General features: G+C 47.4%; 1 protein-coding gene across 1 annotated transcript in view; it reads right to left on the reverse strand.

Moving 5' to 3' along the window:
- The window catches only part of Iqgap1 (IQ motif containing GTPase activating protein 1), a 94,387-nt gene extending 82,148 nt beyond the window's left edge, over nt 1–12,239 (reverse strand). Inside the window, exons 1-2 of the mRNA XM_021663848.2 lie at nt 12,072–12,239; nt 9,213–9,312 (exon numbers count right to left, since the gene is read on the reverse strand). Of these exons, the coding sequence (XP_021519523.1) occupies nt 9,213–9,312; nt 12,072–12,126 (155 nt within the window). The 5' untranslated portion in view covers nt 12,127–12,239. The remainder of the gene's footprint in view (nt 1–9,212; nt 9,313–12,071) is intronic.
- Nucleotides 12,240–13,103: the final 864 nt, after the last annotated feature.

Genomic DNA, 13,103 nt, shown 5'->3' on the forward strand with positions numbered 1-13,103 from the left:
ATAAAGCCTACATCACAATAATGTTCGACTTAAGCCTCATCATCATCAAGAGCAGTGAGCTTACTAACAGTGGCTACTGCTGTCACTGCACAATCGCCAGCAACACCGAAGCAGCGAGGACGTGGCCATCAGGAGCAAGGGCTTTGGCGTCCTGGCCAAACTAGAAATCTGCTATGGGAGTGGCGGATGAGCTTCGCCGAGCTTCGCTCTCTCATCCACTAACTGTGGGCAATGAGCACATCATCGGCATGCAGAAAGCGGACTAGATCAATGTGAAGCGCGCGGCACACCGGGCACAGAGACAGTGCTCAAAAAACAGTCCTGATGACCACAGGACAGGGAGCCGAGCACCAGGAAGTCGCCGACGTCAGGACACACAGGGAATACTCTATCATGCCGAATTGCAGGTTGTGGAGCCTCGGATTTCATGGGGCTTTTTTGGTTTTCTTTTAGCTGTCTTAAACAGAAAGATTAAGTTTTCTATAATATAATGCCTGACTGAAATAACCAAGTTTTCCCAAACAATTAGAAGAAGTTTCCTGGAAATTCAAACTTAAGTAAATCTTTGCTTTTCAGATGAAATCACTAACCAAATCCTTCATATATATGTTTACATTTTTTTATTAAAAACACTGACAGGGCACTATCAGGGGCCTTCCAAAATTAAAATGAAGAAGTGGAGCTGCAATTTACTTGCTCGGGTAGGCCCTGGCCCTTGACATTCGACTAGGACTTCACACTCAGCTTGCTTGAAGATATGGTCTCTAAGCAACAGAGTCCCAAATTAAACAAACAGCAGCCATAATATGAATCACTTCCGGAAAGGCTCACATTGCCCACCAGCACTTTCTTTACACAAATACTTGTCACAGGGTTTATTTAGGCAGCCCCAATTATAAGCAACCAGGACCCCATCGAATACCACAAAGTTTAAAAATACTCAAAACCGGCCCTGCCACCTACCAGCAGCTATCTCCAAACTGCTACACACTGAAGCAGGAGGAAATACATAGAATCAGGGACAGGACACCTAGAAGACCAGGAAATGAAACTCCTAGAATAGGCTAACTTAAGACTTCAAATCCATTTTTACTATTTTGTCACTGGGGGTTAAAATACGTGAGCACGATGACTGCTTTGATCTCTAAATCCAGGAGAAAGAGACACCAAATTAGGTCAAATGAGCAGGCTGCTTAGCTCTAGACTTTCTCAGTCTTGACTGGTGAACAGCATGTACACACAGCCGTGGGTTAGCTCTGTCTGTGGTCATATCCACCTCCACACCACTGTCTGAAAAAAGAACTATAAAGTGTCAACCCACAGCTGGGCAGTGGTGCAAGACTGACCACTCGGGAGGCAGAGGCAGACGCTTCTTAGTGAGTTGGAGGCCAACCCGGTCTACACAGTGAGTCAAGGCAGCCAAGGCTACACAGAGAAACCCTGTCTGAAAACAACAACAAAGTGTCAAACCCAGGTCTTCCATGAGCCCTCCTTTCCTCCACCTCCAAGGGGATTTCTATATACCCCGGTGTTCCTCATGAACTGTTAATGAAAGTAAAAAGACTGTATTAATGAGAGTAGAAAGGCCTAAGAGATCAAAATGAAAGCTGTGAGAAGTCAGACAACAGAGCCAGTGAGAACAAAGCCGAGACTGCAGAACATCAAGGCAGACATGTGAGCGCACACCTAGGATGGATGCCGCAGATGATTTATGCTACAGCTGTGTGGCTACGACTTTACGTAAACAAATGAAATGAAGAGGAGTCAAAAGGAAGCTATGCAGCGCTCACCCTCAAGACAGAACCAATGAATCAAAACCATTATTAAAGGGAGATGGATAATTTCCTAGAGCTAAGATGAACAAAAAGATATTACAGGAGGGACCAGCCAGAGGGAGGGCAGAGGACACGGCGAAGAACAAAATGTAACGACACGTATGCATTAAAATAAAAATGCCACAGCAAACCCCGGTACTTTGCATGCTAACTCGAAAACTGATTTTAAGAAAGAAAACGGCGAGGGAGGTGCTTTTAAACACATGAATCAAGGAGAGTCTTAGAATGAGGGCTGACTTGGTGTGGACTGCCTGGCTCTCGCACACGGCACACCTGAGGCCCTGGCTTCAATCCCCACCGCTGAAGGGTCCACATTACAGACAAAGCTGCAGGACAACACCCGTCAGAAGGGAACAAGAATTCTATAGAAGTAAAAAAACAAGTCACAGCGCCTATCAGGGCACCGACATGAAACGGCTTCAGCTTCTCAGTAAGAAGGAAAGCGGAGGAAGCCATGAGCTGAGTGGACAATTCTCCTTAACAGGCAAGTCCACAACTCAACTATATAATCTGATATTTAACAAATTAGACGTAAATTCCTACCAGACAATAAAGATTGCTTTAAGCTTCAAACTCGTGATTTTGCTTTGACTTGGGGTTTGGTTTCCGGTTTCTTAAGACAGGGTCTCTCTCTCTCTCTCTCCATGTAGCCCTCAATGTCCCAGAGCCCACTATGCAGACCAGCCTGGCCTTAAATTCATAGACACGCCTGCCTCTGCCTCTGCCTCTTCCTCTGCCTCTGCCTCTGCCTCTCCGGTCTGGACTAAAGGCATGTGCCCCTACACCCAGCTAACCTGCACTCATTTGTAATCCCAGAACTTAGGAAGTAGAAGAAGGAAGACCAAAGGTTCAAAACAAGCCTGAAATCCCCCCCCCCCCCCACACACACACACATGGTGGTGGTGATGGGTATTCTGAAACAGTGTAATGTTTTTAAAAATCGTTTTAGGTAAAATTATTAAATCACAGAAAAGCTAACAGGTTAAGTGGACCTGTAATCATAGCACTAGTGGGCAGAGACAGGAAGGAGCTCACTACAAACTGAAGAGCTGAGTTCCCCCAGCACCATGGGAAGGAGCCAGGCATGGTAGCATCTTGTAATCTCAATGCCGGGCAGGTGGAAACAGGTGACTCCACTGGCCGGCCGGCCTAGCTTTACTCTACAAATGCCAGGATAGTAAGACCTTGTCTCAAAAAATAAGGGGGGGGGGCAGGGATATTTGCCTGAGGAATTGACATCTGGCTTCCATATTTATGAGCGTATTTCTCACCCACAGGGATGTGCATACTCTCATGTATGCACACAAATAACACAAGTGTGTATGAGCTTACAAAAGCTAACAGTACAGCCGTAAAAGGTGGGTAGACAATAGAAAACCTGGATATGAAAATAAAAACTATGGACAGAAACGCAAGAAAGTGTTCAGCTTGGACAACAATCAAAGCAGCGTTTTAAACTGGTATAAATCTAAATTAAGATAGTATATAGATGCTGAAGACAGTAAGAGAACTTTGCATTTGTGGTTCTGGAGAGATGCTCAATGGTTAGGTGCATATGCTGCCCTTGCAGAGGACCTAAACGTCAGAGGCACCCATGTCAGAGGCACACAGTACCCGCGAGTCCAGCCCCAGAGACCTAACTCCACCTGACCTCCCCAAGCACTTATACACATGTGCTCGTATCCACCCACAAAGAGACAGATGCACATACATGTAAAAATACAATGAATCTTTTCAAACCTTCAAATTTGCGAACAACTATCTAAAATTATGTACTTACATAGCTTATTCCCCCTTTCCTTTTACTGCTAGCTCACTGCAAAGGGACTTTAGAGACAAGGGTACAGGCGTCAATAAAAGGGCGGTCTTCTTTTTCCCTCTACCTCTAGTCTTCTCCTGCTACTGTGTTTCCTTCCGAAAACTTCCTCAAGTCTCCAATGGAAACATTAGGGCCAGCAGCCTTACAGGGGTGTGTAACTTCTGCCATCAGGACATGGGCTGTTGCGCACAAATGTGCTGGGCCGTAGTCACAGCACCCTCGGCCACATAGGACTACAACTTGCTTGGGATTCTAAAGTGTATTAACCTTGCATCAAGTTCTTATTAACTCTTTAAATCTCCCTCTGGCCACAGACCAGGATAAAGAAGGTATTCACTGGGACCACGGAGATGGCTCAGAGGTTAGGCGCAAGTATACAGGCAAAACCCTCACTAAGCAAGCAAGGCTTCCAAAAACCCATCTGTTGAGTGTTTTCTGTATCTCCCTGGGCCACCACTTAACACCCACCACTCTGTAAAACCACAGCCTTCACTCTGCAGAGTCAGGCAGACCCACTGCTTGAGATTAAGCAGCTTGCAAAACCAGCGTCTAAGACTTACACTCCATCGAAGCTGGCCCCTCCACCCAAGAACCCCAAACGCTGGTGGACGTGCTACTCCTCCTCAGTATCTCGCCTATGCATTTAGGGCTTTGCCTTGTAAATATCTTAACTTCTGTTTTCAAGAACAGAGTCTGAGCCAGGAAATACCCAAATACCCACATGTTCCTAGAATTCTACTACCATTCAGGAAAGGGCAACCCAGAAAATGTTCTATGCCAACAACAAAGATGTATGCAAAAAAAAAAAAAAGAGAGAGAGAGAGACAGAGAACTTGTTTTCTCTCCAAAATACCTTCAATTCCCCTCAACTGAAGGTAAAGTGCTTCCAGTTAATGCTCAGCTCTTGGTAACATCATGTAGTCACCGACAATCTCCAACAGCAACAGCCTGTACCTGCCCTTCCACAAGGGTAGCTGGGGGAGTGTCGATAGTGGTTAATGTGGGGTGTGGGCACTCAGGAAGAAGGTGGCCCAGGGAAGGTTCAAAGGAAAGAAGGGTCTAAATAGACTAGTTGAAAGAGAACTAGGATTAACTGTATTCGTGTGACCTTTAACCTAACTGAATTCCCCTTCTTTTCCAAACCCACTCATACTCTGCCCACTCCTCTGACCTATCTAATACACTCTCTCCTGATTCCTTTTCTCTTTTTACTCAAGCCACCTTCTGATCTTTCTCTGTTACATTTTCTTGCCTCAAGACCCAAGTACCTACCTACATACCTCACATGTCAATGTCACCTCCTTCACCTGGGTAAAAGGGCATTCCTCTCATACAGCTAGTCTTTAGTTAAAATAACTGTCAAGCCCAATCAAGACAGGCATGCATAGATAGATAGATAGATAGATACATAGATAGATAGATAGATAGATAGATAGATAGATAGATAGATAGATAGATGTAGGCACTAAAAGAGGTCTTTTGGTAGTCTTTGCTCTGCTATATAGCCATTAACTCTACTATATATAGCCCCTAGCATTCTAAAATATTTTATTAGACTATCAGCTTAGGGACTGGAAAGATGGCTCAGAGGTTAAGAACACTGGCTGTTCTTCCAAAGGTCCTGAGTTCAATTCCCAGCAACCACACGGTGGCTCATAATCATTTATAGTGAGACTTGATGGTCTCTTCTGGTGTGCAGGCAGAACACTGTATAAATAATAAATAAAATCTTTCTTTAAAAAAAGACTATCAGCTTAATTTCCATACCAAAGCCACTTTTCAAACAATAAAGCAGAAATCTCTGCATTATATTCTTGACCATTCCCAGTACATACTTTTGCGAAACCCACACTTCATGAATGTTCTTATTTAACCTTTTGGGAAGCTATGAACCCTAACCCACTCCTGCAGCATTCTCTAGTCTCTGTCCACACAGAGACACAACAATCCCCACATATTCAAGCTCACTCTCTAAACTCCTCTCTTTCCCCAAGAACAAATTCTATTAAAGGCACAGGGGAAACAGAGAGTCCCAGGTCACACAATGGTGCCTCTGTAAGAAAAGGTGGAGCTTTCGCTGGGAGGAGCAGAGGCGTTATAAATAGAAGTGAGGTGGGAACCTTTCTCCCTGGACCTCTCTCATCTTTATTCCTGGCCTCGGAGCTGATGTAAACCCCAGATCTTGGGGCTCCTCCAACTTGAGAAAAAATAGGACCAGGCCAATCCAAAAAGATAACCCGGGCTTTCACTGGAGGGGAAGATGAGCCCAGCTGCCCAGGTAAGGCAACAGGGCAGGGAGAGGGAGTCCTGGCTAATGAGGACTGACTGGCAGGCATCACATTAGGAGACTGGAAGACATTCTCCTCTTGTCCTACCAAGACATTCCGAGGTCTCTTGGTTCTCTCTAGTCACAATGTGGACACTTCCAAAACTGATTTTCTCATCAGAGGCTGTTGTTGGCTTTTGGGGGAGGGCCGGGGGAAGAGTACTGAACCCAACCTTGATACCATTCACTCCCTGAGCCAGGTGACAGCTCCACAATGCCAGGGTATGGTAAGGCAACGCACAACTATTATTCCAAAGCTAAACCAAATAAATGAGTAACAGAGACTATCACAGATGTGTCCCACTGCCCAAGTTCCTTCCTAAGCTCTTGAAAACAACTAACTGAAAAGTCTTTCAGGGACTACCGGCTTCTCTCGATGGGTTTTATAAACGGGCTACTTTCCTATACAGGGAAACATTCCTGTTGGGAGGCACACGCTCTGAAATACAGCAAGAGAAGAAAGTGCTAAGAGCATCATTAACTCCCTAAGAGGTTATGGCCGAGGAACCATTCAAATTTTTTAAATGTGTGAAAGGATGACAATCCTACTTCTCAGCCGGGGTAAGAAGAACCTAGGTTCCTAAGGCATTTAAAATATTTAGGTATGGCAGAGCAGTCACTTAAGTGTTTGACGCTAAAACCCAGAGTGCCTGCATTCGCAAAAACTTTCCCAGGGGATTCTAATGTACATACCACATACCCAGTTAATGACCACTGACTGCACAAACAAGGAACAGTCCTTAACCAAGAAACCAGGAGAAGCCAGGCGTGGTGGCAGACAACTATGGCACGGGGATCATGGTTTCCATCATCCTCAGCTATACTGCGAGCTCCAGGCCAGCCTAGGTTATATGACCTCACCCCTGAAAAAGAAGCTACAAGTAGACTTAGCAAGCACAAGGCCCAAATCCCTAGCACTTCAGGAAAAGTAGAACTTTAAGCTAGACTAGAGGTATGGTAATATCATGGTAGATATTGGGAAGATGCTTTGAAATACTGTGAATGAACTGTAAAATGTAAATGTCAGGGTCACACTGTAAAATGGTGATGTCACAGAAGAAACCCTACTGAAACCTAAGCAGAAGAGACACGGGTAGGAGAAGGGAATCAACAAGCTGCTGCCTTCCTGCTCTTCCCCAATGGCTCCATAGAGCACAAGATGGCCTTTGTGATCAGCTGCAGCTTACAAACTCCTTGGGAGAAATTCACAATTTAAATGACAGAGGACTTAGCATTTCTGTTCCCTTACAAGCCTCCTATGAGAAAAGGTTCCCTTTCTCAAAGTGTTCTCTTCTCTGGCTACCTATGCTTTCATTGCCTGTTAAACCAACAGAGAAGCTCAGCGCTATGGCAAATGCCCTCTACTCCTCATCCCCTGGCACTGCCAAAACTATCGTAATAAACTTCCATTTAGAAGACTAGCGTCAGCCAGGCAGCAGTGGCGCACGCCTTTAAGCCCAGCACTCAGGAGGCAGAGGCAGGTGGATCTTTGAGTTTGAGGGCAGCCTGGTCTACAGAGTGAGCTTCAGGACAGGCAGGGTTGCAGAGAGACCCTGTCTCAGAAAACAAAAGAAAGACCCTGTCTGGAAGAAAAAAAAAAAAAAAGACAGAGAGAGAAACTGGTGTCATTCTTATTAATCCTTACCTAATTATCACTAAGATCTTTCTCTGGCTCTCAGAAAAGGCATTAACCTCAGAGAAGCAGCTGAGTTGAGAAAATAGAATAAGGGACAGGAAAGGTGGCTCAGGAGTTAAGAGACGCTTCTGTTCCTAGCACCCATGTCAAGTGACTCATGACCTCCTTCAACTCCAGTTCCAGGGAATCTGATGCCTCACATACACACTTAAAAATAAAAAGTAAATATTATAAAGAGTCCAGAGAGGAGCAGCAAGGGGACCCTAACTGAGGCCGACTTTGTCATTTTTGGAGAAAGGGAAGCTCTTGAAGGGCTTATTCTGGCCTCAGGAACACTTCCTGTATTTGCTGCTGACCTCCCTGGGTGATCTTAACAGGTTTAGAATCATTAAAAATAAATAAAGAAATAAAGAAGATCTTCCCTCTTGTTTTAATCAGCCCCACTTGAAACATCCTTGATTTTCATAAAACTTGGATGACAAGTAGCTTCCACTGTTTCCTCACTGTACAGGGTCTATAATTGTGTTTATCTACTCTGGAACCCTACATAAAGCATGTAAGCAACAGAACAAAAGGAACTCCTGATAACAAATTGACACCCTAAAATTAAGATCACAAGTCCTGAGATATGTGGGAAAGATAAGCAGCAGCTGTGCGTGCACTCCATAATGAGTGGAGAGGAGATGGGCGTGGTGGTGCGTGCCTGTGATCTCAGCCCCTCGGCGGTGGTGGCGGGAGGATCAGACAGGCCTCAGCAACAGAAAGAGTCTGAAGCCAGCCTAGAGCTACCTGAGACCCTGTCTCAAAACGTGTGTGTGTGTGTGTGTGTGTGTGTGTGTGTGTGTGTGTGTGTATAGGGGTGGGGGTGGCACCCAGGAGCACACAAGTTTGATGACAGGGCTCTCAGTGCTGCCGAATGGATGATCTATACCCACAGCACTGCCCTTGTTAGACAAGTTCTGCAGTTTCTTCTGGTAGTGGTGTCTCTTCCAGGACCGTGGGCCCTTGACAAGCATTTAACCACTGAGGCACACCCTCAGCCCCTTACAGCTCCACTGTCATTAGCCCCCAAACCTAATGCCCACTCCATGAGTCTCGAGGAGACAGGGCTCAATATATAAACCAAGATCAACCGTCACAGACAGCTGGCAGCACCCGAAACAACCAGTATAAATAGAAACACTAAATAACACAAATCTGGAAATCTTTTCAGTATGCACAGATATTCAACACAATGTTTCACGATAAACCACTTGATCCCATGAATCAGCACTCTACACTTAGCCTACTTACTTATCCTCTCAGCTACCAGCCTCCAACACTCTCACCTAAAATACAACACACAGAAAGAAAGCTACCTGTGGAGGCTGGATAGATGGCTCAGCAGTTAGGACACTTGCTAACACACGTCCTCTTTCAGAGGACCGACCAGACTTGGGCTGCCGGCGCCCACGTCAGGTGACCGTACCTCCTCCTTCTAACCTTCCCAAGCACCCATATGCAAGTACCAAAATGAACACATACATAAAAACAAATCTCTTAAAAAGAACATCAGTTCCCTTCTCCCGGCCTACTCTGCAGTTAGTCCATCTTTACCTCTTTGCTTCTTCCAAATGGCAGAGGTACTCATAGGCCACATTCTGCCGTCTCCTTTCATCCATCTCCTCTGCAGTGAGTCTCTCATTATCCAGGACAGCTAAAACAAGAGGACAAGAGAATGAATTCCAAAGTCTGTACTTTTCCTCAGCAATAAACGAGGACCACAGTCCTCGAATTGCTACTAACCGCCTAGAAAGGCAGGCTAGCTAGTGGCTATGTGGTGCACTACAAATGAGGTACACTACAAATGAGTTTCCGAAAAACAAGCCATGTGCTTTCTACTATACTTATATATATGTGTATATATGTGTATACACACACACACACACACACACGCACACGGATGTATGATGTTAAGGAGCTGAAGAACACATGCTGGTTTTGAAGAGCCTCTGAGTTCCTAGCACCCACATGGCTACTCACAAGCGTATGTTATTTTAGTTGAAGGAGATCCAGTGTCCTGTCTCTGACCTCCAAGGACACCAGGTACGGAAGTCACTGAAGAGCTCGCTGCCCAAGCGCCAATGCACATAGGGGCAGCACTAACTGGCCTTTTTTTTTTTTTTTTTTTAAGAAGTCTGGGAGCCGGAGAAATGACTCAGCAGTTAAGCGGATTAGCTGCTCTTGCAGAGGACCTGGGTTCGATTTCTGGCACCCACATGAAGGCTCACAACCAGTTATAATTTCAGTTCCAGTGGATCAGACATTCTCTTCTGGCCTCTGTAGGCACCAGGTACACACAGCACACAGCTATCACACATGCAGGCAAGCCACCCAAACACATAAAATTTTCTTAAAAGAAAAGAACCAGGTATGATGGCACAACCCTGTAATCCCAGCACTTAGAAGGCAGAGGAGGGCAGATCTCTGAGTCCAAAGCCATATTGTCTTTTTTTTTTTTTTTTTGGCTTTTTTTGAGACAGGGTTTCTCTTGTGTAGCCTTGGCTCTCCTGGTTCGCTTTGTAGACCAGGCAATCCACTTGCCACTGGCTCCCTGAATAAGCCATACTGTCTTAAATAGCAAGTTCAGGCCAGCTAGAATTAAAAAGTGAGACCCTGTCTCAGATAAATTATTAGGGGGAGAGACGGGAGGTAGATACAATCATATTTCAATTTTTATCTGCGTGAAGTTCTCACGAAATCAGATTTTTAAATGTCTTAAATATGTATGTACTACGTTTTCTTGAAGCCTCAGAAGGTACCAAGGTCTGTCCTGTTGGTCAGAACTAAACAGAGGGCATCATACTCTCCCTTCTTTATTCATCAACAAAGACAGCGGCTATCAGACTAAGCGGCTTATGTTCATTCTCCCACTAAAGCCCAGAACAAGCCTGTGATTACCACTACTTGATGGACGAGGAAACTGAGGCTGGATGAACTCAGGGCTGGGGCTAATAAAGGGGCCTACATTCAAATCCGCCTGTCTCCAGGGCTTGTGGACATAACCTTAAAGCAACCTGCCTCCTCCTCCACAGTTATGCCAAGGCATGCCATGAATCCCTAGCTCCTGGGGAAGGTGATCAAAGCCGTTCTCACTCTGGCCTCAACTACTTTTAGAAATACCTTTTACCCTTCTCCTTTCCCACTCAATTCTGCCACTACACTGCAAGCCACTCAGTCTACGCACACACAATACAAGTATCGCTATACTCTTCCATACCATATTTAAGTTTCTCTGCCCTCTCAAAGTCGGCACCGTTCAAATCTCTGGTCAAAGGTCACCAACTGTGTTCCCACGGCCTCCCCAAGTCCCTTCTCTTCACCCTCATTACTCTTTACACCTAGTTCATGCATCCTGCGTCTTTATTGCACCTTTTTTTTTTTTCCTTTCCTGCAGCTGAAGACTGAACCCTTTGACTTGCCAGGAAAAGAACTCTACTACTGGGCTAAATTCCTAAACCCCACATCTTATTATCAATCGTTCGTGCACCCGCCTCTCTCTGACAGTTTTCAAAGGCCCTGCTTGGTCTTAGTCATTCCCAATTTCACAAACGTGGCATACTACCCAACACATAACTGTAGGTGTGTCAAAGTACCCTTTAAGAATGTACTTTTCCGGGGCTGGAGAAATGGCTCAGCGGTGAGGAGCACTGGCTGTTCCTCCAGGGTAACCCTGGTTCAATTCCCTGTACCCACACGGCAGCTCACAACTGTCTGGTCTGTAACTCCAGTGGATCGGATCTGATTCCCTCACACGGGTATGTATGTATGTCAAATGTACATTAAAAAATATTTTTAAAAAATGTACTTTTTCCAGGCCATAAACAAAATCGAAACCCAAGACTCAAAGGGATGGGCTTGTAATTACTATCCCACGTACAGCTGGTGAACTCACAGGTGTAGCAGGGAGGGATGGCCTCAGAAAATGAGGAAGTCGGGGAGGGGGTTAGAGGTGTGTACGTTTTAATTCTACTTTTGAAATGCTGACCGGAGAACGCAGCCCGGGGAAGGTTAACTCGCAGCTAGGCTGAAGCCGCGCGGGTCTGCACCCCGGGTAACCCCCGCAGGCGGCGATCGGGGCAGCACCGTCCCCACCACGCCTGAGCAGAACCCCCGGGTGGAGTGCCAAGGACACGCCCTGCACAATCCTCCTGCCACCTCACCCCAGGCCGTCTTCCCCAATCTCGGCAGAGCCGAGCGGCGGAGGCGCTGGGTGGGGCTCCCCGCCGCAGCGCCGAGTGAAGGCGCCGGTTCCTCCCCGCCGCCTCCGGAGCCCGGGAAGGCTGGGGCGCCGACCTTGCTGCCAGGCACCCAGCCGGGCTGCTCTTCCGGGTCCCAAGCACCCGCCCGGCTGAGCCCCCAGGAAGAGCCGAGCCTGGCCCCTCACCCGCGCACCCCGAAGCCCCCGGCACTTACAGCCATAGTGCGGCCGGACCACACCTAGCCCGTCAACCTCCTCCGCGGCGGACATGGCGGCCGAGTCCCGGTCTCCGGCGAGGAAGCGCTGAGACCTTGAAGACGCGGGCGGCGGTAGCAGCGGCAACTCCTGCCCAGTGCGCGGGCTGTCGCTGTCCCCAAGGCCCCGCCCCGCGCCATCGGCCCCACCCTGCAGGCCCCGCCCCGCAGACCCCGCCCTTGAGGCCTCACCCAGAGCGGGCGGAAGGGGCGTGGTCGCCTGGGCGGGACCCGCCCCTGCGCGCCTCGCTCTCCACTGGCGGAAGCGAGGGGGCGGAGCGAGCTAGGCGAGTCCTCAGACCTGCTCGGTCCATGGTCCCGAGGCTCCTACGCGCGGCTCGAACTGAAAGGGCCGCCACCGTCGGCAGCTCGAAATCCCAACGCTTTCGGCCGCCTGCCTCGCCCCGACGGCTGAGTTAACCCTCTCTGCACCGCGGCTCGTTGAAGGAGCCGTTTCAGGTCGCCCAGGGTGTTCTCGGTGGACGCAAATAGGACCCATACTGACAAGGAAAGACTTCCACCCCTACTATCTGCCACAGTCTGTCAATCTGGCCCCTGTTCTCCCTAGCAGCGCTAGAGTCTAGAACCGCTCAGTATCTTAAGATCGGGGAGGTGAAGATGCTGGAGCGGGAAAACTCTTCTTTGCAAGCTCTTAGGGGGATCTTGACCCTGTTAAGCATGCCCCTTCTTGTTGCCCTTGTGATCGGTAGGTATCATTATTCAACCGAATTCTATCCTGAGCCTCTCTCTCATCTCGCTCCCCTCCCCATCCCGGGCATAGTGGTGCATACCAATAACTTGCCGGGCATAGTGGTGCATGCCAATAATCAGCCCATACTTGGGAGGTTGAGGCAGAAGGATCAAATTGGAGGCCAGCATGGATTTCAGAGTGAGCCACTGCCTCCAAAAAAATAACAGTAATTCAAGTAAAAGTCTCATTCTCAGTGACCTTCCGCTCACCATAAACCACTGAAGGCCTCTACCGACAGTCTA

The sequence above is a fragment of the Meriones unguiculatus genome, chromosome 14 (assembly GCF_030254825.1).
Source record: "Meriones unguiculatus strain TT.TT164.6M chromosome 14, Bangor_MerUng_6.1, whole genome shotgun sequence".
Taxonomy (NCBI): Eukaryota; Metazoa; Chordata; class Mammalia; order Rodentia; family Muridae; genus Meriones; species Meriones unguiculatus.